The 25527-nt window shown below is 31.8% G+C and overlaps 1 protein-coding gene across 3 annotated transcripts in view; it reads left to right on the forward strand.

Annotated features, from left to right (window-relative positions):
- REV3L (REV3 like, DNA directed polymerase zeta catalytic subunit) overlaps window positions 1-25527 on the forward strand; it is a 228447-nt gene that overhangs the window by 90846 nt on the left and 112074 nt on the right. For 2 of the 3 annotated variants that reach the window (XM_031964403.1, XM_031964400.1), the window contains exons 3-10: window positions 8452-8526; window positions 11192-11352; window positions 15056-15152; window positions 21748-21842; window positions 22992-23096; window positions 24276-24360; window positions 24446-24597; window positions 25246-25374. In XM_031964403.1, coding sequence (XP_031820263.1) covers window positions 8452-8526; window positions 11192-11352; window positions 15056-15152; window positions 21748-21842; window positions 22992-23096; window positions 24276-24360; window positions 24446-24597; window positions 25246-25374 — 899 coding nt within the window. The remainder of the gene's footprint in view (window positions 1-8451; window positions 8527-11191; window positions 11353-15055; window positions 15153-21747; window positions 21843-22991; window positions 23097-24275; window positions 24361-24445; window positions 24598-25245; window positions 25375-25527) is intronic. The other variant, XM_031964401.1, reaches the window with a different exon arrangement.

Below are 25527 nucleotides of genomic sequence, written 5' to 3' on the forward strand. Positions count from 1 at the left end.
TTTTCCATAAAAATTAATTGTGTAATCATGATGATTTTTGCTATTCTGCTTTCCATTATACTATTAATATAAAACTAGCAGTTGAAAATCAGGAATAAATGTTTTTTAATTTTATTTTAGGGGCAGCTAGGTGGCGCAGTGGGTGCCCTGAAGTTAGGAGGACATGAATTCAAATTTGGTCTCAGACATTTAACACTTCCTAGCTGTGTGACCCTGGGCAAGTCACTTAACCCCAACTACCTCAGCAAAAAATAAATAAATAAATATATATATATATAAATATATAGTTTATCATAATAGCCTAATAAATTATATCCCTGTCTCTATTTTCTCCTTTTTTCCAATCTTTCTTTAATATATCTCCCCCAAGTAATATTTCTAATATTTTAGTATGCTGTATTTCCTCTATTCTTACCCTCCTTTAAAAAAACAAAACCAAAACTGAAGTGATTCCTTGTTCTATAAAGGATGAAATGTAATGTTCTTATCCTAGATTTTAATGCTTTTCAAATTCTGAATCCAAATCAGATTTTTTTTCCTACTCCCCTCACTCACAAATATTAACATTTTTAACATTTTGTGCAATGATTTTTAGAGAGACATTCAAATGGAAAGCTCTAGCCAGCAGTTGGTAATGCAAATCAGAAGAGAAATGTGGGCTATATATAGATATTAGGTAGTCATCTACATAGAGTTAATAATTAAACCAGTAATGTTTGGATGGGGATTCAGATGAAAAGCAAAATTCCACTCATAGATAGTTTTAAGAGACTTTATTGCTATTCATAAAGAGAGGAGGATGACTTCTTGCTAGAACAATCTCTGGGTACAACGTCCGTACCTACAAAGGGCAGCATATGGCTCAAACACATATCTTGTTTGAGATAAAATGGCTAGCATGATATGTGCAAGAGTATTCTCTCATGTAGAAGATCAGTAAAGTTGAGAGTATTTCCTAAATTACCTAATAAAGAATGAAAAGAAAGGAATTAGGGAATTTAACCCTAATCCCAACAAGAGATTGAAAAGGGGCACCATGGGGAACTGCTACCAGTTTAACTATTTTCGCCAGTCAAGAGAAACCCATGTGATTAAATTAGATCACTGAGGGAGTATAAAAGGATAAGAGGAGCAGGCAAACAAAGAAATTTGAAAGAAACTCACATTTAGGTGGACAAGTGATTAATGATAATAATTTAGCCAGGGAGACCGAGTTAGAGTAGCCAGGAAAACCAGGAAAGGACTGTGTCGCAAGAGCCTTGGGAGACAAAAGTTTTCAGAAGGATTTTATGGTCATCAATGTTAGCTACTGCATAGAAATCAAGTCAGATGAAAAAATTCTTGAAATGGGCAATTAAGAAATTATTGGGAATAGGGAAGGGGGAATAATAGTGAGTTGAATGTTGAGATCAAACGCCTGATTGCAAGATGAGAAGTGAATAGGAGGTATTAAAAAAAAAAAAAGTAGATACATTAATTTCTAGGTTGGCCATAAAAGGGAAATGAACTATAATTTGAAATTTGATGGGATATCAAGATCTAATAGAAGGTTTTTTTTAAGTATGAGATATCTGAGCAGATTTGTGGCCACCTGGGAAAAAGCCAGTAGATGCTAAAGATGAAAAGAAATAATTAAACAAACAAGTTTTCTAGGAGACTGGGAATAGAATAGAATTAGGGATAAAGTAAAAGTTTGAGTCTTGAGAAGGAGGTGATTCACCTTATTCGTTATTGAGAACAAAAGGGACATCATAAAAACTTTTTGAAATACAAAATTAGTGTTAAGAAAAGAGAACATTCTTCTGGTGAAAGGACTAGGATACAAAAGAAAGGGAACTTGAAAAAAGAAAAGTTTTGAAACATATTCTTTAGGGAATATTATAAGAGAGTTCATCAGGGGAGAATAAAAAGTTATCAGTGCAGCAGTGATTGTTCTATTGAGAGTCAAAACATAAATGTGTAGTAGAACTATTCAGTGTAGTTAGTGACATTCTATAGAGGATGAGGAGTTGTGGTTTGGCAGTACATAATTAGCAAGAGAACAAGGAGTAAGGGGTTCCACAAATAAAGGAGAGTGTATAATTGAACTAGTCCATCATATAATCAACACTAATGAGTGAAGGAAAGTGAAGACAGAGCAGGAATGATAGACTAAGGAGGGATAGAGAGGGATCACTCTGACAGTTAGTAGTTTAAGAGACAAGGAGAGAGATGAAAATATAAGAAGTCTTGATGAGGGGGAAGAATTTAGAATCAAGGAGGTAGCACTGATATCAGGTGATAATGAGATCTAAAACCAAGGATTGACAAACAAATGGCCAAATCCAGCATGCCTCATATTTTGATACATTCATGAGCTAAGAACAGATTTTACATTTTAAAATATAATAAAATTTAGTTTTAAAAATGGCAAAAAAAAAATTTTTTTTAGTTAGCAAACAAGGTGAGAGGAGTGACCATAGTTTGCTGACCCTCATATCTAAGTTACAATCATCCCCATGGAAAGCTAAGAAAAAGGGAAGAAGCAGATCAGGAAAGAGAAAGAAAAGAGGAAGTCTGAGCCACATTCTGAACTCCTTGAGAAATAAGGCAGAATGACCTCAATGTTGGTAGATGTCTTGTAACAAGGATCTAAGCCTCAGTTTCTTAAACTATGGTTACAATCCCCTATGGGCTCTCGTAACTGAATGTGGAGATTGTGAAATTATGATTTATTATCAGTAAATGTCTGATTAGCTCTATTTTATATTTCTTATATTCCTGGAGTCACATAAAAATTTCTCAGGTGGAAAATGTTTAAGAAGCCCTGTTCTAGGTAGTGTGATATCAATAGATGAAATATGCCTGAAAAAATAAGAGTCCTGCTTAGAGATGCTGGCAAAGGAAGGGTTTTAAAGTGGCATTGAGAAATAATAAGTATATCTGTTCCTTATAGAACCTGGTGTTGATGTGAGAGAAGAAATATCTAATACTAAAAAAAGTGGGCAGAAAACATATAATCGAGAAGAGGCAGTTTCTGTTGGTACAAAAATATGGAAAGATTATAGGAAGAAGAGGTTTAGACTGAATAGAAATTTGATGTTATAATACAAGTTGCAGAAGGAATAGCATAAAAGATCAGAGGATATACATTGGGGAGTGGTAGAACACAGATGACCTTATTACAGCCTACCTTAGTATCATATTTATTTATGAACATTATTTATTTGTTCCATTACACGGTAATTTAGATTTGGGAGATCTTGGTTTAAATCTGTCTCAGATATGTACTAGCTCTATAACCCTTGACAAATCATTTAATCCTTTGGGGTCTCTGTTTCCTCATCTGTAAAATGAAGGCTTAGACTTTATACCTCTAAGATCTCTTTGGGTTCTAAACTTACATTATGACTCTGATGACCCATTATGAAGTGGAGGTAAACCTAGGCAAAGATTTTGACAGCAAAGCACAAATGCTGGCAAATTTTACCATGCTAGAAAAGTAATCGGTATAGTCCAAACCACAGATTGTGTATGCTTTCCAAGGACCAGCCTAGCATACTATTACACCAATAAGCAACAATGATACTATCAGAGGAACTGGGTCACTTCTATCTAATCATTTTTTTTTCTATAAACAAAACCAAAAGACAGAAGGATAATATAGTTAAACAGAAGAATGACTCCAAGCTCTCTCAGGAAAGGCAAATAAAGGAGTTAGTGAAGTTGTTTTTATTGTCCATCTTAAGGCACCAAGAAATTTCATTTCATGGGGCATTTATTCATCTTGTATGGCATTCCTCATGATAAATATTTTCAAGAAGGACCCTATTGAAAATAATTGCATTAACGAGATCAACCAAATCATTTCCAAAGGAGCAGTAATGAACTGAACCAGCTATGCCCAGAAAAAGAACTCTGGGAGATGACTAAAAACCATTACATTGAATTCCCAATCCCTATATTTATGCACACCTGCATTTTTGATTTCCTTCACAAGCTAATTGTACAATATTTAAGAGTCTGATTCTTTTTGTACAGCAAAATAACATTTTGGTCATGTATACTTATTGTGTATCTAATTTATATTTTAATATATTTAACATTCTACTGGTCATCCTGCCATCTGGGGGAGGGGGTGGGGGGGTAAGAGGTGAAAAATTGGAACAAGAGGTTTGGCAATTGTTGATGCTGTAAAGTTACCCATGCATATATCCTGTAAATAAAAGGCTATTAAAAAAATAATAATTGCATTTTATATAACTTTTCCTTCCTTTGTTATAGAAGATTAAGAGATAGAGAAAATTTATGAAATATTAAATAAGATCCTCCAAATTAGAATAGTATGTACTTGATTACTCAGTGATTTCAAAGTAAAGCAGACAATGGGGAAGATAGGAAAAAGTATTTTCTAAAGTACATACAAAAAAATATATATTAAACATTTATATGTGCCAGGCACTGTGCAAAACTCCAAGATTACAAAAACAAGCTAGCAAGACAGTATCTGCCATCAAGGAGCTTACCTTCTAATGGGGTAGAGGAAAAACAACTCATAAAGAGGTTCTAGAAAGGAGTTGTGTATCTCTGTATGTGGTTCTGGGGAGGGTGGGTGATATGGAGATAGGAAGTAGCATTGAAGTCTAGCTCTTGCAAGAATAAGGGAAAACTCATTTCTCAGACACGTATGTAGAGTTATGTTCCAGGGAAATGGAGATGAGTGGCAAAAATTTTATAGACTACCCTTCTACGTCTTAAGTTCCTATGATTTTTTTTTCCATTTTTCTCAAATGAATGTATGGGCTTGACTTAAATGATTGACATGCATAACTTTTTGTATTCTCTAATTATTTGTAATCATATGGAAAGACTTAAAGATTGTCAATCAAAAGCAGTTAGCATGTTCCCACTCTTCAATAGACTCTTCTCTCTAGTGATTCTAACTCTTAGGATGTAAGAAACCCTTTTCCCCATTTTACACAGTTAACAGCAAGATTGTGTGATGATCAGATATGATAGACGTAGCTCTTCTCAGCAATACAAGGATTCAAGACAATTCCAATAGACTTGGGGTGGAAAATGCCAAACTCATCCAAAGAAAGAACTATGGAGACTGAATGCAGATCAAAGCATTTTGTTTACACCGTTTTTGTTTGTTTTGTTTTGTTTTTAAATTTTTCTTATACAACACAACTAATATGGAAGTATGTTTAACATGATTGGACATGTATAACCCACATCAAAATGTTTGTTGTCTTGGGGAGGGAAGAAAGGAAGGGAGAAACATGTGGAACTCAAAATCTTACAAAATTGTACACTGAAAACTATCTTTACAATTATTTGGAAAAAATAAAATACTCTTATGTGTGGGAAGAGAGAAGGAAGAAACCCTATTCCCTATCCTCTAATGCCTGCTCCTTTATTCCCATCCCCTTCAATATAAACCACCTTCAGCAGGCCACTCAAGAACTACCTACCCCTTCCACTATACTTTATCGATTGCCTGTTCCATATATAACATTTATCAGTCCTTCCATCTTTTTGCATTCACTGAGACCTGTTTCCATACTGATGATTGAGCATACTTGGCTACCCTTTCCTGATTGCTCTGTCACTCATATTCCCTAATTCGCTGATCCTGACAGAGGAAATAGAATATTCTTTTCTCCCCATTGCCACTCAGAAGCTATCCTCCTGCCACTATCATTCAGTAACTTCTCTTTTAGAGGTTCATTGAATCCCTATTTATCTTTCAAATGAAAATCTGGTAGCAGCTATCTCCCCGCCTCCAGATCTCTTTTCTTCTTACTTCCTCATGATTTCAGTGCCTCCCCAAGTTTTTCTGTCCTCCCCAACTGCCATCTCCAAACTAGATAAGAGTATTTCAACATACATATTGATATTCCCTTCAATTCTCTAATTTCTTTGTTCTTCAATTTAGGAATTTTCCATGACCCCCTCCTTCATTTTATATTAGCCACACACAGACTCGGTCATACCCTTGATTTTGCTTTTACTCACAAATGTTTCCATTTCCTCCTCTTCATTTTTTTTTTTTTTTTTTTTTTTTGCCATCTTTCGCTCTACCTTATGCCTTCTTTGTGACCTGTTCTTTGTCTTCCATGAGACCTCCAGTCTCTCAGTCCTTCATTTATTTCCTAGGCCATCATCCTTGCAGTATCTGTATTCTCTTCCCTTCTATAACTTGACTCTTTAGTGAACCAGTTGTGACCCTTTTCTATCCCTGATCTTGCCCTGCTAAGCCCAAGATTTGGATTACTCCTGCCATCTGCCTTTACTCATGCAAGCTACTGAATGAAGGCTGGAACCCATGATGACTGGATTCATTACAAGTTTATGTTGCATAATATCAACTGGCTACTCTCTGTAACAAGGTAGTTTTTTATACTTACCTAATCTAGTTAGTTATTATCCACTCATCATGGCATCTTTTTCCCAAACCTTTTCGTTTTTCTCAAACCTTTCATGTTTCCCTGTCCCACTCACCCCACCTCATCTTAGCTGAGAACTTCACCTCATATTTTACTAGGAGAAAAAATTGAGACCTATCACTGAGATTCCTTTTTCTTTTTCTTTTTTTTTGCTGAAGCAATTGGGATTAAGGGACTTGCCCAGGATCACACAGCCAGGAAGTGTTAAAGTGCCTGAGGCCTCATTTGAACTCAGTTCCTTTTGACTTCAGAGTTAGTGCTGTATCCAATGCACCACCTAGATGCCCTATCACTGAGATATCTTTTACAGTTACCTTTTGCCACTCTCTTCTATCATTTCTGTTACAAATGAAGAAGTGGCCCTTCTTACCAAAACAAACCCCTTTATGTACACAAATGATCTCATTACATCCATTCTTCTCCTGAAGATTGCTCTCTGTAATCTTAAATTTCGGCCAGTCTACTGGCTATTTTTCCTGCTACTTAGATGTCTCCCTTTTATCTTCAAAAAACCCTTAATAGATCCTTCCATGATAGTTTTTACTTTATATCCCTCTTTTCTTTTCAAGGCTCAACTCCTTCAGAAGGCTATTTATGATAGGTAGTTCCATTTCCTTTATTCTCATTCCCTTTTTAATTCTCTGTAGTATGGCTTCTGAAGTCAGACCTCATCATTCAAATGCTCTCTCCAAATTTATCATTGACTTTTTAGTTGCTAAATCTAAGATCTTTTTTTCAATTCTTGTACTAATCAACTTTTCTGCAGTTTTTTTTTTAACATTCCCAATCATAAAATACAATATTATAGTAACATACAAGGTAAAAAGATACACACTTTCACCAAGAATAATTTCACTTTAGTGGTGAAGCCAGAATTCAAATTGCAAAAGGTTAAGGAATAAGAAGAGAAAAAGTTGAAGCTATAAACAATTTTTCTAGGATTTTGACTCAGCAAGGGAACTGTAGGACAATAGTTAATAGATACTGTTAGAGTTTAAGGAAAGTTTTAGAAGGTTTTAGACATGTTTATTCTTTATATAGTTAGCTTTCTCTCTTATGAGATTACAAACTCCTTGAAGTAGGACTATCTTTTGCCTCTTTCTGTATCTTTCTTGGTATAGTGCCTGGCACATAGTAGTAAAATGATTATTCATTGACTGTAATTGGAAAGAAACCTGTAGAGGGAGAGGTTAAAAATTTGGGAGAGAAGAGGCTGTTCTTGAATTTGCAATCTCCTGGGTAAGTAGGAGATTGTATCAAGAGCATATGTAAAGACTGGCTCTAGACAGATTAAGAGTTGTTAAGTGGTTAACTTTGTTCCAGGCACTTTGCTGAGCACTGGGAATATAAATATAAGCAAAAAAAAAAAAAAAAATCCCTCATATAAATATAAGCAAAAGTCTCATTCTTTAAAGAGCTTACATTCTAATGGAAGAAGGCAACACATAAAAGAAAGCTGTAGAATATGGGAGAAAACAGTGGATTGAAGAAAAATGGGGGAGATTGAAGAATCTAGAAAGTAAAGAGTGAAGCCAGAAATGGCAAATGGCCTGAGTACTCCATGAAATCTAAATACATGGAGTAGGATAAGAGACACCCCCAGGGTGAAAAGGCTGCTGGCCAAGAGATGGAAAAAGTCCAAACAAATAAGTGGTAAAATTAGGAGTAAAGTGTGCAAATAGTCAGATTTGCTTTCTTTATAATAATTTCTTAGTTTGAATCTTGTGTGGGCTTTCTTATAAAATTAAGTGCACTATAGAAATATATCATTAATAATAATAGTTTGAATTATACTATATATTAAGAATAAATTTTTAAAACTTACATTGCCACTGATGAGATCCATACTAACAAAATAATTGTGGATTTGGTAAATTTGATACTTAACTGGAAGGCTTTATTAAGTCTATTATGCTGTCAAAAATTTTTTTTTGAAAGAATAAAACTTCCTTGGTGTGATAAGCATATTTCTTCATCATTTTATGAGAATAATTTAAATGTCTGTTTTCTTCTATTTCAGGCCTTTTTATGGTTATCATGAGAAGGAGAGACACTTTATGAAGATTTATCTTTATAATCCTGCAATGGTGAAAAGGTACAGAAATTGTGAAATTAGGAACTGAGTAGTTTTAATGATAAAATGTTAATGCATCAAGGAGTTGTTACTTTGTTCATATGGGAACTTTTCCTACTGAATCTAAATATCAATCTGATTACAACTTAAAATCTTAGGAAGTTTGAAGTTCAGAAGAAATTGAGTTATCCTAGTCACAAAGCTAGTGTCATAAGCAGAATTTAAACCATTATAAGCTCTTTACAACTGGCTTCCTGCCACCTTTCCAATCTTCTTATACCTTACTCACACCCCATATACCATTCTGCAAGTCAGTCACATTGCTGTCTTTGCTATTTCAAGACTCTCCATCTTCAAAATCCAGGCATTTGCAATGACTGTTTCCTCATGCATAAAATATTTTTCCTTCTAATTGTCACCTCCTGGCTTCCCTGGCTTCCTTTAAGCCCTACATAAAATTTCATCTTCTACAAGAAATCTTTCCCAGTTTCCCTTCATTCTGATCTTCCCTCTGTTGATTATTTTCCATTTGTCCTCTATATAGTTTATCTGCACAATTGTTTACATGTTATCTCTTCCATTAGGTTGTCCTTGAGAATGGGAATCATTTTATCTTTCTTGTATCCCAAGTTCTTAGCACAGTGTACATAGAAGATATTCAGTAAATGCTTATTGACTTATTGACTTATATACACTATCTAGTATGTCATATTATATCTTAATAATAAAATGCAAAAAAAAAGACCATAGTTTTTATCATGATTAATAGTAACACAATAAATTTGCATGTCATTTTATGTTATGGACCAGAACTCTGAACTTGAAGCAAGGATGCTTATAAGGTACTAACTAAGTGGAATTGATGAGACAGTGGTTATCTAGTTTAGCATGATGCTTAATAGTTCAGTATGATTGATTTAATCTTACAACAAATAATGGTTTCCTAGTGATGTAATGATTGGTTTATACTCAGTGTAGAGCATATAAGTTGGGAGCCTCAGCTAGGTTCATTTCAGAGAGAAACAGAGAAGAGATCCTTCCAGAAAAGAGTCTCCTTCCACTTCCTATTCTTAAATTTTAGAATAAATTTTCCTGGCCTTTATCCCTGGTTTTTCTCAAAATAAGTACAAGAGACCAGCCTTAAAGTTAGTTTAGATTTAACAAACAAATACTTCATGAAAACCGTTTCTGCTTTTTGTCTTGTCTTTTTGTGCAGTCTTTTCAATAGGGCTCTGATTCTATGGGTCATCTTTAGATCTAAGAAAGTAGTCACAGATCCTCAAGATGTATCCTAAGCTTGTTTTATAATAATTGTTTTGACTATATTTTCTTTCCTGGTGTGAATTTGTAATTTAATTCTTTTATTCCTCATTTGATATCTAATTTAAAAATGATATTTTTAAAATGTAAATGGAAGCTACTTTTCTCATTAAATTGAGGAGGAATTTTTATTTCTCCCTTCCTGAGAGGCAACTGGAAATGAGGTGTGGAGGTAATAGGAGGGATGGGTATTCTTTTGCCCTGCCAAAATGTTTCATGGAACAAATTTTTTCTTTAATATCAGTGAAGTTAAGTACTATATAACATTTCACTTGTTATAAATAACTTCTGGAATTAAGTGATTCTATGTGAATCTTCTGCTAAATTTTGAGGGCTTTTTTTTTTTTTTTTTTTTTGTAAAGAAAATTTACTTCAATTTATTTTAAAACAAAAGAGGTAATAGCAGTCTTTTTCCTCCCCCACGGCAATTGGGGTTAAGTGACTTGCCCAGGGTCACACGGATAGGAAGCATTAAATGTCTGAGAACAGATTTGAACTCGGGTCTTCCTGACTTTGGGGCTGTTGCTCTATCCACTGTGCTACCTATCTGCTCTTAATAGTAGTCTTTTGAAGGTTGCATCATAAAGCTGCTGGTTGGACTATTTCCCTTTTTGTTAGCTCTGATGTTTATGCTATTTCTAAATAAAAGTTTCATTATGTTATTTTTTTAAGGATTTTATAGATTCTTAAGAAAGGAAACACTTTTGGAGTTAGCAAAGCTAAATCATTGGTTCATATCATTCTAAATTAAAACTTATTACTGAAAATAATGAATAATGTCAGCTAAGTGTTTTTGTCTCTCATGCTTTCTATATAATCATTTCAGTCTCATACATAAAATACACATTAAATTTTGTAAAAGCCGAGTGATTGTTACCTTTCAAATGCAGAACTCATTTCAAAGAATGCCAGTTGTTTTATTTAATAAGATTTCATTTTTTTTTATTAAATAAAAATAGCAAAATTTTTAAAAAACAACAATACATGATTGCTATTGTTCTATATTCGTTTTTCTTAATTTGTATGATTGCTCAAAACAGGTGATATAATTTGTTGGGATTTCTATTCGGTACAGACCAAACAGGATGATCTCTGAGATATCTTCCAACTCTATTACTGTAGGATAAGAAAGAAGTTGCAGTGCAAAGAACATTGAATTTGGAAACAAAGGACTTGGATTTGAATTCCAGTTTTGCTTCTTTATTGAATATAGGACATTGAGCAGCAAATCACTACTTTCTTCAGTTTTAATTAACTTCATCTACACAATAAGAGAGTTGTATGAGATTACTAAGATTTCTTCTAGCTCTGAATCTACCACTTTATGGTTCTCTGCTATAAATTAGTATTTTATTCTTCACTTCAGGATATGTGAACTTTTGCAAAGTGGAGCCATAATGAATAAATATTACCAGCCTCATGAAGCGCATATTCCCTACCTCCTCCAACTCTTCATTGACTACAATCTATATGGAATGAATTTAATTAACTTGGCTGCTGTCAGATTCCGGAAAGTGAAAAGAAAAAGTAAGATTTTTTTGTTTTGTTTTGTTTTCTAAATTGAGATTCTATTTATAAAGTTTTTAAACTTTTGTATTTCTCTATAATAGTCTTTGTCATAATAGCAGAAGGACTAAGGAAATAGCTTAGTAAGTAATAAAGTGTCTGTATGCTAGTTTTCTTGCTTTGTGGCTATTTAAGAAGTATCTTACAAAAAACAGTCACTTTGGTTTAGGTCTTTACATGGCCTATAGTTTATTTGGGTAAACAGAATATATGTTATAAAATGTAATACTTACATGATATATCAGCAGAAAATAAAGCATTCAGTTTGAATTAAATTAATTTATAAATTTATATAATATATATAAATGCATATATATTATATATGTTATATATATAAATATAAATTAAATTAAATTTTTAAAAATTCAGTTTGAATTAAAGACACAGAAATAGTGAAATAGTGGTACATTACTGTTTTGTTGTTGAATATGCAGAATTGGCCCAGTACAAGTTCATGCTTTTTAACTTCAACCTTGCTTTTACTACTAATTGATAAGCCTTTTATTCATCCGTCAACTCTACTCTCACTCTGTTCCCTTTTTTAAGTCACTAGATTCTACCTCTCCAATTCCAACTTTCACTACATAATTTCACTAAAAATATTAAGATTATCCAATATGAGTTTTCTAATTCCTTTTACACATATTGTATACATATGTTGTTAGCATATACCTTGAAAAATGAAGGATGTTATATTCCAGGGGCATACCTGGAAAGTCCATTGGATTATTATTTACTTATTTGTCAAAGTTCTGACTCAGAGCTACACAGATATCACCTAAATTTTAATCCCATACTCTTCTATCTGACTTTCTGAAATATCTTTTTTCATATCTTATATTATTTCTACTCTTATTACGATACTATAGACAAAATGTATTATTGGACTATCTCTTTTTCATTAATAGAAGTTTGAAAGCAGTTAATGTGGTTTAATATTGGTCCCTACCATAAAACCTTTAATAAAAAAAAATTGGTCTCTACCTTCCTGGTAAAATTAAAGAATAGGATTAGGTGTTATGCGTATATGGGCTTCCATAAGATTTTTAAATAGAAGGGTTTTCTCTGTTTTGTTTTGTAGGATATATGTTTTCTTTTAAATATAGCCAACTTGATTGTAAAGGAACTATTTTTCTTAATCATTTTTGGGTAACCTAATGCTAAACATAAAATATTCATTCAGTACTCAGTTATTGGTTGTTGTGAGAAATAAGTGAAAGGAGTTCAAGTAAAAGTAATACCTGAGGATATAATGCCTACTAGACTCATGAGACTGTTTGTGCCATTGAAAGTTAAGAAGAACCCAAAAAACAAACATAATGATTACAGTAATATATATAAAATCAATACAAACAAAATAATAACAATAATGCTGCAAAATTTTAATACTCAAATTTGGCTTTAAAGAAAAGATTGGAAGGTACTTTTCAGGGGAAGTGAGAGGGGAAAATAAATATTTGATAATTGAGGGAAATAAAGGTGTTTGGCCTTTTTTTTTTTTTTAAAGAGTTCCTTTGGGCAGTGAGAGGTTTAGTGATTTGTCCAGGTTTACATAACCAGTATGTGTCAGAGACTGGATTTAAATCCATCTCTCTAAACACAACATCAGTTTGCCTCATTATATTAAAGTGTTATTAATAAAGTTTAATAATTTAATGAGCAAATTGTAGACAGTAAACGAAACTGAATATTATGAGGCAGTATGTGTTGATAAATCATTGAAATTTAATTATAAATGATAGAAATTATATGGTAAGTAGAAGGAAAGAAAATACAGTCCAGTGTTGGTTTTTTGTTTGTTTGTTTGTTTGTTTGTTTTGAAATAAAGAAAAAATACGTGTTTAAATTGTAAGGGAAGATTTAAACAATATAGGTTAAAGATGGGAAGTGAGGTTTAAGTTGTATCTTTAAGAAATTGGACTCTTTGTATTGGTTTATTACTCTAAAGAAATGTGATACTGGGACAGCTAGGTGGCACCAGCCCTAAAGTCAGGAGGATCTAAGTTCAACTCTGGCCTCAGACACTTAGCATTTCCTAGCTGTATGACCTTGGGCAAGTCACTTAACCCCAATTGCTTCAGGGAAAAAAGAAATAGTGATACATTACTATTTTGTTGTTGAATTTTGTCACAGTTCCTTTTTTGGAAATTTTATGGGGGAAATCAGGCACAGATTGAATTGTGTTTGATGATGATTCTTGTCATTTTGGTTCAAAATCATAAAATACAATCTGTGACAAACTTTTCTAATTCATAATTGAAATTTGTTCTACATAGAATTTTTCATAGTTAATAATTTCAAATAAAATTAATGTTTTCAATTTTTCCTAATGCTCAATTAGGAAAATGTGCATATTCTTATGCTTTAGATACTGTAGTAGTACCTGATCATTAGAATGTAAGTTCTAAGAAGATAGGGCTATTTTATCTTCTTTTTGTATTACTTGTTATCTTAATAGAGCCTTGTGTGAGGTAAGCATTTTAATAAATATCTTTTGCACTGAATCCAAATATAAGATGAAATAATGTCAAAATTTGTTTTATTATGGATTTAACTAAAATGAATTTTAAAGAAATATTTTGACAAAATAGGCTACTTAATAGGAATTGTATGCTTCTGAACCTATAATATAAATTTTTTTTAAAAATATGGTAATATCCCAATTTAGACAATTTATAGTCCTTTTTATATTTGTTGCTTATTCCTTTAATAATGTTTAAAAAGTGCATACTAAGGATATTTTATCTTTTAATAGACATAGAACATATTCAAGGAAAAGAACATTTTTACTCAATGAAAATTGACATAGGTGGTTGTAGAGCCATCAAAATGTCCTTTTATTCATGAAAGATCATTATCCACAGAGTGGAAGATTCCTTAAAGGAGCCCTTGGTAGTCTTTAGTCAGTTTCATTTAAATATTTCCTTGAAAAGGTCATAATAGCAAAGACAGTGTCCTTCTCTTACAGATATATGATATGCAAATATTAAGAATTGTAAGAAGAGATTGTAAATTTAATATATAAATCCTAGCATCAATATTTTTCCTTTTGCTACCCAGTCTGCTGTAAACAAAGAGTTAATCTTCAGAAAGAAATCTCCTGGGAAGTAGTAAATCTTCAGAGGCAGTTTCTGAAGCATGACCCCATAACACACTTTCTTAAACTAGAACTTGTGAGCAAACATACACAGTCCCCTCATCTTCTGCAGGTCAAAGTGCATTTGCACTCACCAGAAGTTTCCACTCACTGCTCCTGCATCTGGAATGCATTGTATATTCTCTTTCAGTTTGAGGAATGAGTGCTAAATTGTGTTTTAAATTTGATCTGGTATCCAGTTTCCATAGGCCTCTTAGTGAAAGCTAAAAACATATTTCTTGGGGAATTTAGGTTAGAGACCACAAATATACATTATATATATATATATATATATTTAAAGTGATTACATAAGTATACCTACCACATAGAACATTTATTCTCCCACACATATATTATGAATCCTTTCTTTCCTTTTTGATTTAAAAATATTGTAACTCTGTCTATTGACATAGATTTGGAATGCATAAGAAATTTTAGAGCTTGTTATAGAGGTGATAAACCATTGAATTTTAACCTAAAGCATTATCCAAAAAGATGCTTTTATTTCTTTTACCTTTCTATTCTTAGGTGATACATTACATGGAATTGGATGTTACAAAGATCAGTTACCAAGAAATTCCCTTACTGGTACTCTGTTTCGTTGGGAAGAAGATGAAATACCAAGGTCAGCAAATATTTTAAAAGTAAAAAAGAAACTAAAAATTATGTATCCTTCTAGTCATGACAAACTAATGGCTACTGGATTATAGAATTTAATATAAATATTTCATTATATCGTTTTCCTGTGTTAAATTTTTTTTTTAAAGTTAGATGGTTTCTGTTAAACCAAATAATAGACTTAAATACCCTCAATTTAAAAACATTTCCATTCAAGAATTCTTTTTTTCAAAGTTGGGAGAGGAAAAGTGTTCTGAAAAATTTACACTACTCCCTTCCCTGTAATATAGTAATGTAGTTTATCATGATAAATAGTCATTACCAATATTCATTCTGTTTCTTTCCATTTTTAACAGTTTTTAAAGTAAATGACAATTTATTGACATAGTGTTTTATTGAAATATAAATATTGAAATAGTTTGGAATGTACTTTATACATATCATTTCATTTTATCCTCATTGTTTGATAGATAAGGAAACTGAGATTCCAAATAGTTAAGTGGCTTGCCTAGTGTAAAGGGCTGAAACTCTCAAGTTGATGCACTGAGGTCCGACAACCAAGCACTTAAGGCAAATTACCAATTGGCTAATACTCTATAAGCATGTGCTTGGAAAATGGCCCTTCCCACTATTCTGTGCTGGCTCGATAATTGGTATGTACAGAGAATTGTAGGAGGGACTTAGGGAGTGGAGTAAGACTAGCCAGAGTCACTTTTGGCGGAGGAGAGGTAGAGAAGAGAGGTTGTAAAAATTCTGTGTCCAATCCCTTCACTTCTACCCCTGAAGACCAAGAATAAAGACCAAGGACTCTGGCTTATCATGACTCCAGCTGATTCTAAGGTATCCAGGGTCCTAACCTTGGTCTTCACATCTAGAGTTACACAGCTGCTATTTGAAGTGGGCTTTGAATTCAGATTTTACTGATTTCCAGGTTGTCTCTTATCTATTTTACCATTTAGCAGCCAGAAGTGAAAATCTGTGACTTCACATAATGTGATTTTTTTTTTTAATGGATTGGATTAGTTTGATTTTTCTTAACTGTATAATTGGTAAAGAAATTTTTTCCAATGACTGTTCTGTGCCATAAACTCTGTATCCTAGATTTCTCTAGTCAGAACTGATGTTTTCTTGAATGATCAATTTATGGATTTCAATGCAGAAGGCCAGGAAGCGTTAGTGATGTGCAGTATATAAAGTTTTTCTGATCTTTCTGCTTATCCATCAAAGATAAAGTGGCAACAATTAGCTTCTGTGTCATTTTTCTAGGTGTTCCATCTACTTCTTTCTCTGAGCAAGTTTGTTTTTTGTCTGTCTGTTTTGGAGGGTAAAAAATATATTCATAAATACACATCAACATTACTCTTTAGTGGGTTAAATTATCTTTCACAAAGGGCAATAAATTCTAGGATTCAAAGAAAGGAAATGTTATTGTTCATCTGGATAAACTCAAAGCCCAATAATATGTACTTTTTAGAACCTATAAAAATATGGTAATTATCTTTTTAATATTTCATTTCTCCCCAATTACATATAAAAATAATTTTTAAGATTTGTTATCTTTTGCGTTCCAAATTTTTTCCCTTCTTTCCCTTCACTCTCCCTGAGTTGGTTAACAATCTGATATAGATTACACATGTATAATTATACAAAACATGTCCATATTAGTCATTTTGGGGGGGGGGGATGAACAAAATAAAAAAAATAAATAAAGTAAAAAATAATATCCTCCAGTCTATATTCAGGCATCATCAGTTCTTTTTCTGGAACCAGATAGCATTTTTTATCATGAGTCCTTTGGGATTGTCTTGGATCATTGTACTGCTGAAAATAGCTAAGTCATTCACAGTTGTTCATCATGTAATATTGCTGTTTGTGGGCAATGTCTCCTGTTTCTGCTTATTTCACTTTGTATCAGATATTCAAGTAATTATTTCAGGTTTTTCTGAAATTATCCTACTTATAATTTTTTATGGCACAATAATATTCCATTATAATCTCATACCACAGTTTTTTTCATTCTTATCAACTCTGTGGATATTGGAAAATTTTTGGACCAACCAAGATATAGAGAGCATTATAAAATATAAAGACAGTTATCTTTTTCAAATTTGCATTTAATTTTTTAGATTTCTAATTGACTAATGAAAAAAATTTGAATTAATGTACTAAATGATATCCTCTTACTATAAAATTCTCTTTCCTTTTATGTCTAGCAGTTAAGTAGGAAAAAAAGTCATTTTAGAAGAGTAACAAATAATAGATATTTGTATAGCACTATAGAAAACTCTGTGTGTGTGTGTGTGTGTGTATTTCCATGTTAGGAAGCCATATATACATAGACAGGTGTGCTTTTCCAATCTTAAGATGCTATATAAAGTCTGATTTTATTGTGTATATGTGTATGTGTATGTACTAAGTACACATACATATTCATTTGATCCTTAAAACAATCTTGTAAGATAGATCCTAATGGTATATAGAACTTTTTTATACAGAAGTAAATAGACTTACACCATGTCATTTGTCTAAAGTCATACAACTTGAAAGGATAGGATTAGAGATGTGATGTGATTTGAATCCATATATCTTCTCATTTTAAGTCCAAAAGCTTGTCAGCCAGTGACCCTAATACTATATTTGGATACCGAAGAGATAAGATGTTTTAAATAATATTACTACATAAAATTTGTGAATATACTGGTTATACTTTGAAGGTTTTTGGAAGTAAGCTTTTTAAATTCTTTAGTTCTTAAGAAAATATAGTGAACTTTAACAAGGAACCCTGAATATTTTATTGAAAAAAGTCTTAGATTATATAGTCTTTTTAGGAAAGACCATTTTATTCCCTTTAAGAATAGGGTACTGTAGGAATGAAGCTGCTAGATGGCACAGTGAGTAAAGGACTACATCAGAAATCGGAAAAACCTACATTCAAAGCCAGTATTAGACACTTGAGCTATATGACCATGGGCAAGTCATTTCCTCCTGTTTGCTTCAGTTTCCTCATTTGTAAAATGAGCTGAAGAAGGAAATGGCAAACCACTCTATTATCTTTGACAAGAAAACCCCAAATGAGATCGGAGAGTCAGATTAAAAAGCAACTGTGAATCACAATAGGTGAATAAGAAAAATATATGTCATAAAAAGTATTACATGAAACTTAATAGCTATATATGTTTATTGTGTAAAGTTCTTACTTTAATAAGATTAATAAATAAATTAATTAATTAAATGGCCTTTTATTAGAAATTTTAAGTAAATAAATAGAATATAATTTGCCAAAGGAATTCATTATGTTCTAAGGCATCATAAATACAACAATTTCTGGTTATATCACTTAAGATATAACAAATTATATATTCTGTGATTATTTTCAAATTAGTTACCCCAGTTTAAGATCTTATTGTATTTAAATAACTGCACATCATTGCCATCAAAAAATATCCACAAAAAATGATACTGCACAACTATCATAGATATTAACATATTTGTTTTTGTAATGTGATTGTTAAACATCTTTAAAATTGAAAATTGTATCATCTACCCAACATGAAAATTATGTCCTGGTTTTGGTATCCTTCCTAATTTGTGCCTGAAGAACAAAGATCATTACCCTCATGCAAGGACATTGCTCATGCCTCATTTCTGATTTTTCCAGTTTGATATCTGTGGCCTCTTTCTCTCTAACTTCATGACGTTGTTTTTTTGTTCTTGGATATTCTACCCACCTGGTCCTATTTATTTGCTTTATCCTTTTTCTTGTACTACTGGCTTCTTTTCATTTCATTTATTGTTTCCTTTCTGTCTATTCAGTTGTTTCCCACTAGCCAACTTTCATTATGTTATTTAATTTATTCCATTAATTTTCACCATTGAATTTATCTCTGAAATGACTTTTTAATTGCACTTGTAGATATGTGGTTTGTTCATTTTTTAGCATAGTAGGAATGCTGGGTCTTACAGAAATAGTTGAAATCTCTATAATATGAGAAATTATTTAGAATTTTTTGAAATTATTATTTTCAGATGTTCTACCAAAAGCCTCTTCTTTGTTATAATGGACCAGTTAAGTAATCTTTCAACTAGTATACATTAAAACCTATTCCTGCCATCTCTCCTTTGTCATTCTTGTATATATCTTATCATAAATTTTCCATAAAGAATACACCCAATTATTGAAGATCACCTTTTTTTTTCTTTTAATATTGTAGATTCCATTGTGGTTCTAGGGCTATCAGAAAGTTATTCCTCACTAAATAATCTTTTATTTGATACAGCCAATGTGGGCATACGGAATAGCAAAGAAATTCAAAGGACAGAAACAGAAACAGAATAATCATACTTCACTTAAATGTTCATTTTATTATTTATATAAGGCCATATTCAATTTAAAAGAATTATAAAATAATAAGATTTTTAGCTGAAATGGACCTTAAATACTTTTTTAGTCCAACTAATTTATTTTATAGCACTCACATTAACTTGACATTTTTTTCTAGGAACAATGTTATGAATTAACAACTAATTTTTATGAAACATATAGTTAATAGAAGAAATGTAGTTTTTCAGGTGTTATTTTTAAATTGTGGTAGTATTAATTATATTTTAGATTTGCTCCATGATCAGAACACTAATAAAACAAGTGATATCATGAAATAAAATTACCTACATGAAAAATAATAGCTTTTTGCCTCAGATTCAGAAACAGAACATGGGCTTACCTTTTGATCCCTCTGACTAAAATTACTTTGGGGATGTGGGAGAGTAAAGAAGAGACCTTTAGGAAAGCTTCTAAAGTAGGCTGTTTGTTTTTAGTGTACTCCCATATCTCATTTAAGTTTTTTTTATATTTTCTTCCTTTAGCACCCCCAATTCTCTTGAAATTATATACTCTTCACACATTGTAATTCATCGACCCAAGTTATAAGCCATCTGTGCCTCCTCATTTTTTGTGATCCCTATAATTGTCTTTCCATAAATTGTCCAAAGATAATCTATTAGAGACATTTTTCTTTTCCTTTTACTATTTTATGGATACTAATGTGGCACTGGGACTGTCTGGTAAACCTCCATAAACTCACCTCATATTACTTTTCCAAACATAGAACTATAATCTATAATTGATCCTATAATCCTGATTTAATTTTAAGGGCTGAAAATTCTCTTCTTTAAATTTTTTCAAACCTGAAATTTATCTTTTCCCTATCATCATTCTAATTTAACTTAAATATTTCTTTATTTGTGATAAACTAGTTTCTCATTTTCAGTTATTCGGTGTCATTTCTTCAGTTGAACCAACTTAGTGGTATCATAAAACACATGATCAACACAATATCAGTATGGCTTCAGCAACAGTAATCATCACTTGGCCAAGAGATTTTGGTTTCAGGTGTACACAGAAATTTTGGCAGAGTCCATGGTGATACTGTAGTAATTTGCTAAGGAATGCAGCAATGTTAAAGGTACCAAATTTCAGATGAGCTACTTAAATTGAGATCCTCTCAGCTTTTTCTCTAATAATGATGGAGTTGCAACTCTCAGCTACATTTTCAAAAAGAGTTAAAGGATAGGCTGCTCTGACTTACTGGCTAATATTTACTTTCTCCATTGACGGTAATAGAATCAACCATAGTTATATTATAAAATTCTATCTATTCAAATTGATTTATTTCAAAATAACCTTTTTTTTTTTTTTAAGACAGTGGTTGAGTAAATTATTTGTGAACAGCTTTTATGTGCCTTCATTTACACTTCCAAATGATTATATAGCCAAGCCATTATTTATCTTCAAGATATTTGGTACACAAAGTTTATATGTCTTCATATTTGTGTCATTTGTAAAGAGTCTTAATTTAGGCCCTAATGACTGTTCACCCAGCCCAGTCACAACTTTGATAACTTCCTAATCTCTTTGACTACTGAAGAAAATACTTTTGGGTCAAGTACTGCAGTGTAATTTTCATAAGGCTATATTGTTTTCATTTTGTTGCTTTTTCTGGTTTTTGACTCCCTTGTGGAGGATTCAGTATGACTTTTCCATGTTGTAATTTGTTTACATTTTTAAAGAAAACTTTTAACTCATTGAATAGTGATTATGGGGAAAGAAGAAGGTTAGTATTATCCTTTTGTTTCTTTCCTCTACTTTCAGTAGCACTGCTCTGATTAGTTTTGCTCCCAAATTTGATATTCTTTCTTTTGTATCTTTTTAAAATTTTTTTCACATTCCTATCTAGAAATAAGTACCTTCTAAGCTTCCCTGTTGCTTTTCTTTTTGACCTAGATGGAATATTCTTGCTTCAAAAAAATTTTTTAATTATACATCCATCCATCTGTAAACTATTCAACTGACCTGTATAACTTTAAACAATATTATTAAATATTACTATTTACTAATATTTTTCCCAATTTATCATTTTATTTAATATACAAACCATCCAATAACTATGTATTTAATAATTATTGTGAACTTCATTAGTATATTAACTTTTCTTATAATGATTTTCCAATAGTCACTCCAAATATGAATAAAAATATTTTATACATAAAAGAATTTCATAAAGTATACTATAGTTATATTCTATTGTAATTTCATTTCATTATAGTTCTTTAATTCTGGAAGGTGTTGAGCCACAAAGTACCTGTGAATTAGAAGTGGATGCTGTAGCTGCTGATATTTTAAATCGGTTAGAGATTGAAGGTATGTATCTGCTCATTTTTTATTTTATACCATTTCCAAAAAGCCAAAATTTATGTTCCCATATCTCAAAAAAAAAAAAAAAAAAACTTTGAAGAAGCCAAAATTTAATTGCTGTGGAGACTCCTACTAATATATTTTGAAACTTCTCAAATACCTTTGAAAACCCCCTTTTTTTAAAGTTACTGTAGTCAAAAAGAATAATCACCTGGTGGCTGGCCTTCAAATGATGACTGTCTCTGAACTTAGGCTTGATCTTCAGATAACATGATGTAGAGCATTGCAAGACCCATGCTTGAAACCTTTCCTTCTTGGCATAGAAACTTTTTTTCCATTAGTGTAGCCTGCAAGGAACAATTCCCTCAAGTAGCAAATGCATTGTATTACATTTTAGAAATATGAAGATCAAAAAAAAAGGAACCTCAAGAATGCCCTAAAGAAACATACATTCTTTTAGGGGAGCAACGTGCATATACAAATGTATTAAAAAACATATACATATATATAAATATGTATTTATATATATGCATATATATATATATATATACACACAGAGAGAGAGGCAAAAGATTATTTGATGAAGAGGTGAAAATTAGGGATTCTAAGACACTGAGATGAAAAATGGAGTTTACTGTACACAAACTCAGTAAAGGTGAAGAGACAAGAAATGGAGTGTTATGAGTGAGGCAAACTCAATCATTTTTTATTGAATAAATAGCTATATTGCTTTGTGCCACAAACTGGAAACCAGTGTGATACAGAAAATCAAATAGTGGACCTAAAGAAAATTTAATGCATTTTATTCTATTTTTCCTTTTCATTCCCTTGTTCAGTTTTCATAAAACTCTGTGGAGGATTCCTAAGTATTTTTGTCCAGTTAAATTTTTGAGTTTTCTTAAGCTAGTGATTTGGGGAGCAGGACAAGAAGCAAGAATAATCAAGAATACAAAGGAGAAACATTGTCAAATACAGAATGGGCTAATAAGGACATCTTGTAGGCTTGTTTCTGGTAACTATTTGCAAGTTTCTTATAGTACACAAAGTAAGTAACTCAAGGTTAAGTTATTGGGCAGGGGAAAAAGCAATCGAATGTCCATTATTAAATAAAAGTTTTTCACAACTTTACTTTGAAATATTTGTTTTAATTTGTAGCTCAAATTGATGGAAATCCTGGTTTACAAGCCATATGGGAAGATGAAAAGCAACGCCGAAGAAACAGAAATGAATCCTCTCAAATTAGTGAACCTGAATCACAAGGTATAATTGCTAATTTATTTTTTAAAAATTTTAAACCCATCGTGTATGTATGTATGTGTGTGTGTGTGTATGTGTGTAGTCTAAATTATTAATTCCCCATACAATTTGTCAGAAGCAATGTGGCATAATGTAAAGAACATATTACTTGGAGTCAGAAAACCTGGATTCATATACCACCTTTGATACTTAATAGCTGTGTAGTCATAGGCAAGTCACTTAACCTCTCATACCCTCAATCTCCTCATTTGTAAAATGGAAATAATATTTATACAGGCTATCTCCTGATGTATTTGTGCTTAATGCACTGTGCAAACCTTTAAATCCTGCATTTATAAATTGTTATTACTCATATCAGAATGAATTTCATAAATCTTCTTTCAATTTTCATATAAAATTTCCCCTCTATTGTCCCATTATCGATAGTTCTTCACTTTGACAGAATCTATAAAGGATCTTACTATTTTCCCATTTGTGCTTATTAGTGATTAATGTTCCTACTCCTATAGTCTGTTTTTACTTTCCTTTATTTTGGCCTTTTATCTGACTATGACCAAGCTCTTTCCTCATTCACTAATACTTTCTGAACCTCTTGTCTCACCAAATGGAGATTATGAAACACATTTTTGGAAACACTGGTTATAATTCACTAAGCTATGGAAGGCTAAGTATTGCCCCCAAGTTGATTTGTTAGTATTTTGGGTACTTTTTAAAATTATTTCTCAGAAAATTTTGAAATTAAAAATATACTGAAGTTCATTTTAATATTTGACTAAAATTATTATAGTTGAGTGCCTTTTATATAAATTTCAAAATAATAATATTGTTTATCAAGGAAATAAATAAGCTTGAGTCTCCCATTGCATTTAGGAATATAATATGTTGATAGGTTAAGGGAAATGTTCTTTTTCTACTCCAAATGCAGGTTATAATTATGGAATTTTATCTTGAACTGACTTCAAGTACCCAACATCATAACATGGGTAACCATTTTAATTTTGTTTGCCATTATAAGAGAACAGCTTTTAGATTAAAGGTGTATCACAAAAGTTGGTAAGTTACTATCATTTTTAAAAGTTCCTTGAGGAAAAAAGCTTAGTGTTGCTTCAGAATATTTTATTAATTTACTGTTTGCCTAAAAAGGTCCTCTTCCTTTTTTGAATGCACTTTTTAAATTTAAAGATCGTGGATGTGTTCCAGTAACAGAGAGTGAAAAAATGTTTCAGAAGAGACTTCAGGAAGTTCTTAAGCAGAATGATTTCTCTGTGTAAGTAGTCATTTAATACAGTTCATTGAATTGACCTTTCTCCCTTGGTAATCTAGTTAGTTTTAAAGGATGTGTTTTAATTAAGCAGAACATTATCAGGATCTGTGGACTACAGTAATGGATCCCAGGAGTTCTCTGCTGAGTTAACTTTACATTCTGAAGTTCTATCTACTGAAGCTATTCCCTGTTCACCAGCTAATGTGGTAGAAATCCATCAAGAAAAGGAGCTGAACAAAGGTGAGGTTTTTAGTAACATTACCTTGAATTATAGTCTTCAGCAGAACAATCATGTGATCTCTTTTGTTAAATTATTTGTGTTTAAAGTACTGAATGACATTTATTAATGTTTATTTTAAATTTAAAAATTAGGTTTCATTCCGATATGGGGAGGATAAGAAGTATGTACATTTCTAAGTAGCCCACGTATGGCAGATATTTATCCTATGTGTCATTTGATACTTGCCATCAACAGATAGTCTCTTTGTCTTTTTCATTGTGTGCTGTATTCACCTCTTTGTTACAATATAAGATGAAATTAATTTTTTGTCCTATATGTGCATGAATTTAAATGTACTCATTATATTGTAGCCCCTCATGAAAATGGTGTGAGAGTAATGAGTTATAGAGTACTTTGACATCTTAGATTGAAAACTTCTAGAACTTAAGTATTTTTATGAAAATATAATTTACATGATCATATAGCATAAATAAAAATTTACCTTCTAAACAGTAATAATTGAACTCAGCTGTAATTTTGTGAAGATTGCAGAATTTTAAGTTTCTATTAGATAAAATTTGTTTAAATGTTCACCAAATTTTTTAAAATTCTGAAAGTTTAAATTGTAGAGGCCCATAACTAAATGTTGGCTTTGTTTTTATCTTAAGAATACTTAAGAAAGAATATTCATAAACAAGATGAAGCACTTATTAATGAAGAAGCAATTTTGAATCTCATGGAAACAAGTCAGACTTTCCAGCCTCTGTCCCAAAGACTGAGTCAATCTCCAATTTTCAGTAAGTACTTTAATAATATAATAAGTATTCCATATTCCGCTTTTAGATTTATGTGAACGATGTTCTTGATGAATTAACTGTTTTGTGTTTAGACAAGGTTAGCCTGAAGACACTTGCTTAATATAGCTAAAAGAGCACCACACTATGAATTGG

This window comes from Sarcophilus harrisii, chromosome 4 (genome assembly GCF_902635505.1).
Source record: "Sarcophilus harrisii chromosome 4, mSarHar1.11, whole genome shotgun sequence".
In the NCBI taxonomy this organism is placed as follows: domain Eukaryota; kingdom Metazoa; phylum Chordata; class Mammalia; order Dasyuromorphia; family Dasyuridae; genus Sarcophilus; species Sarcophilus harrisii.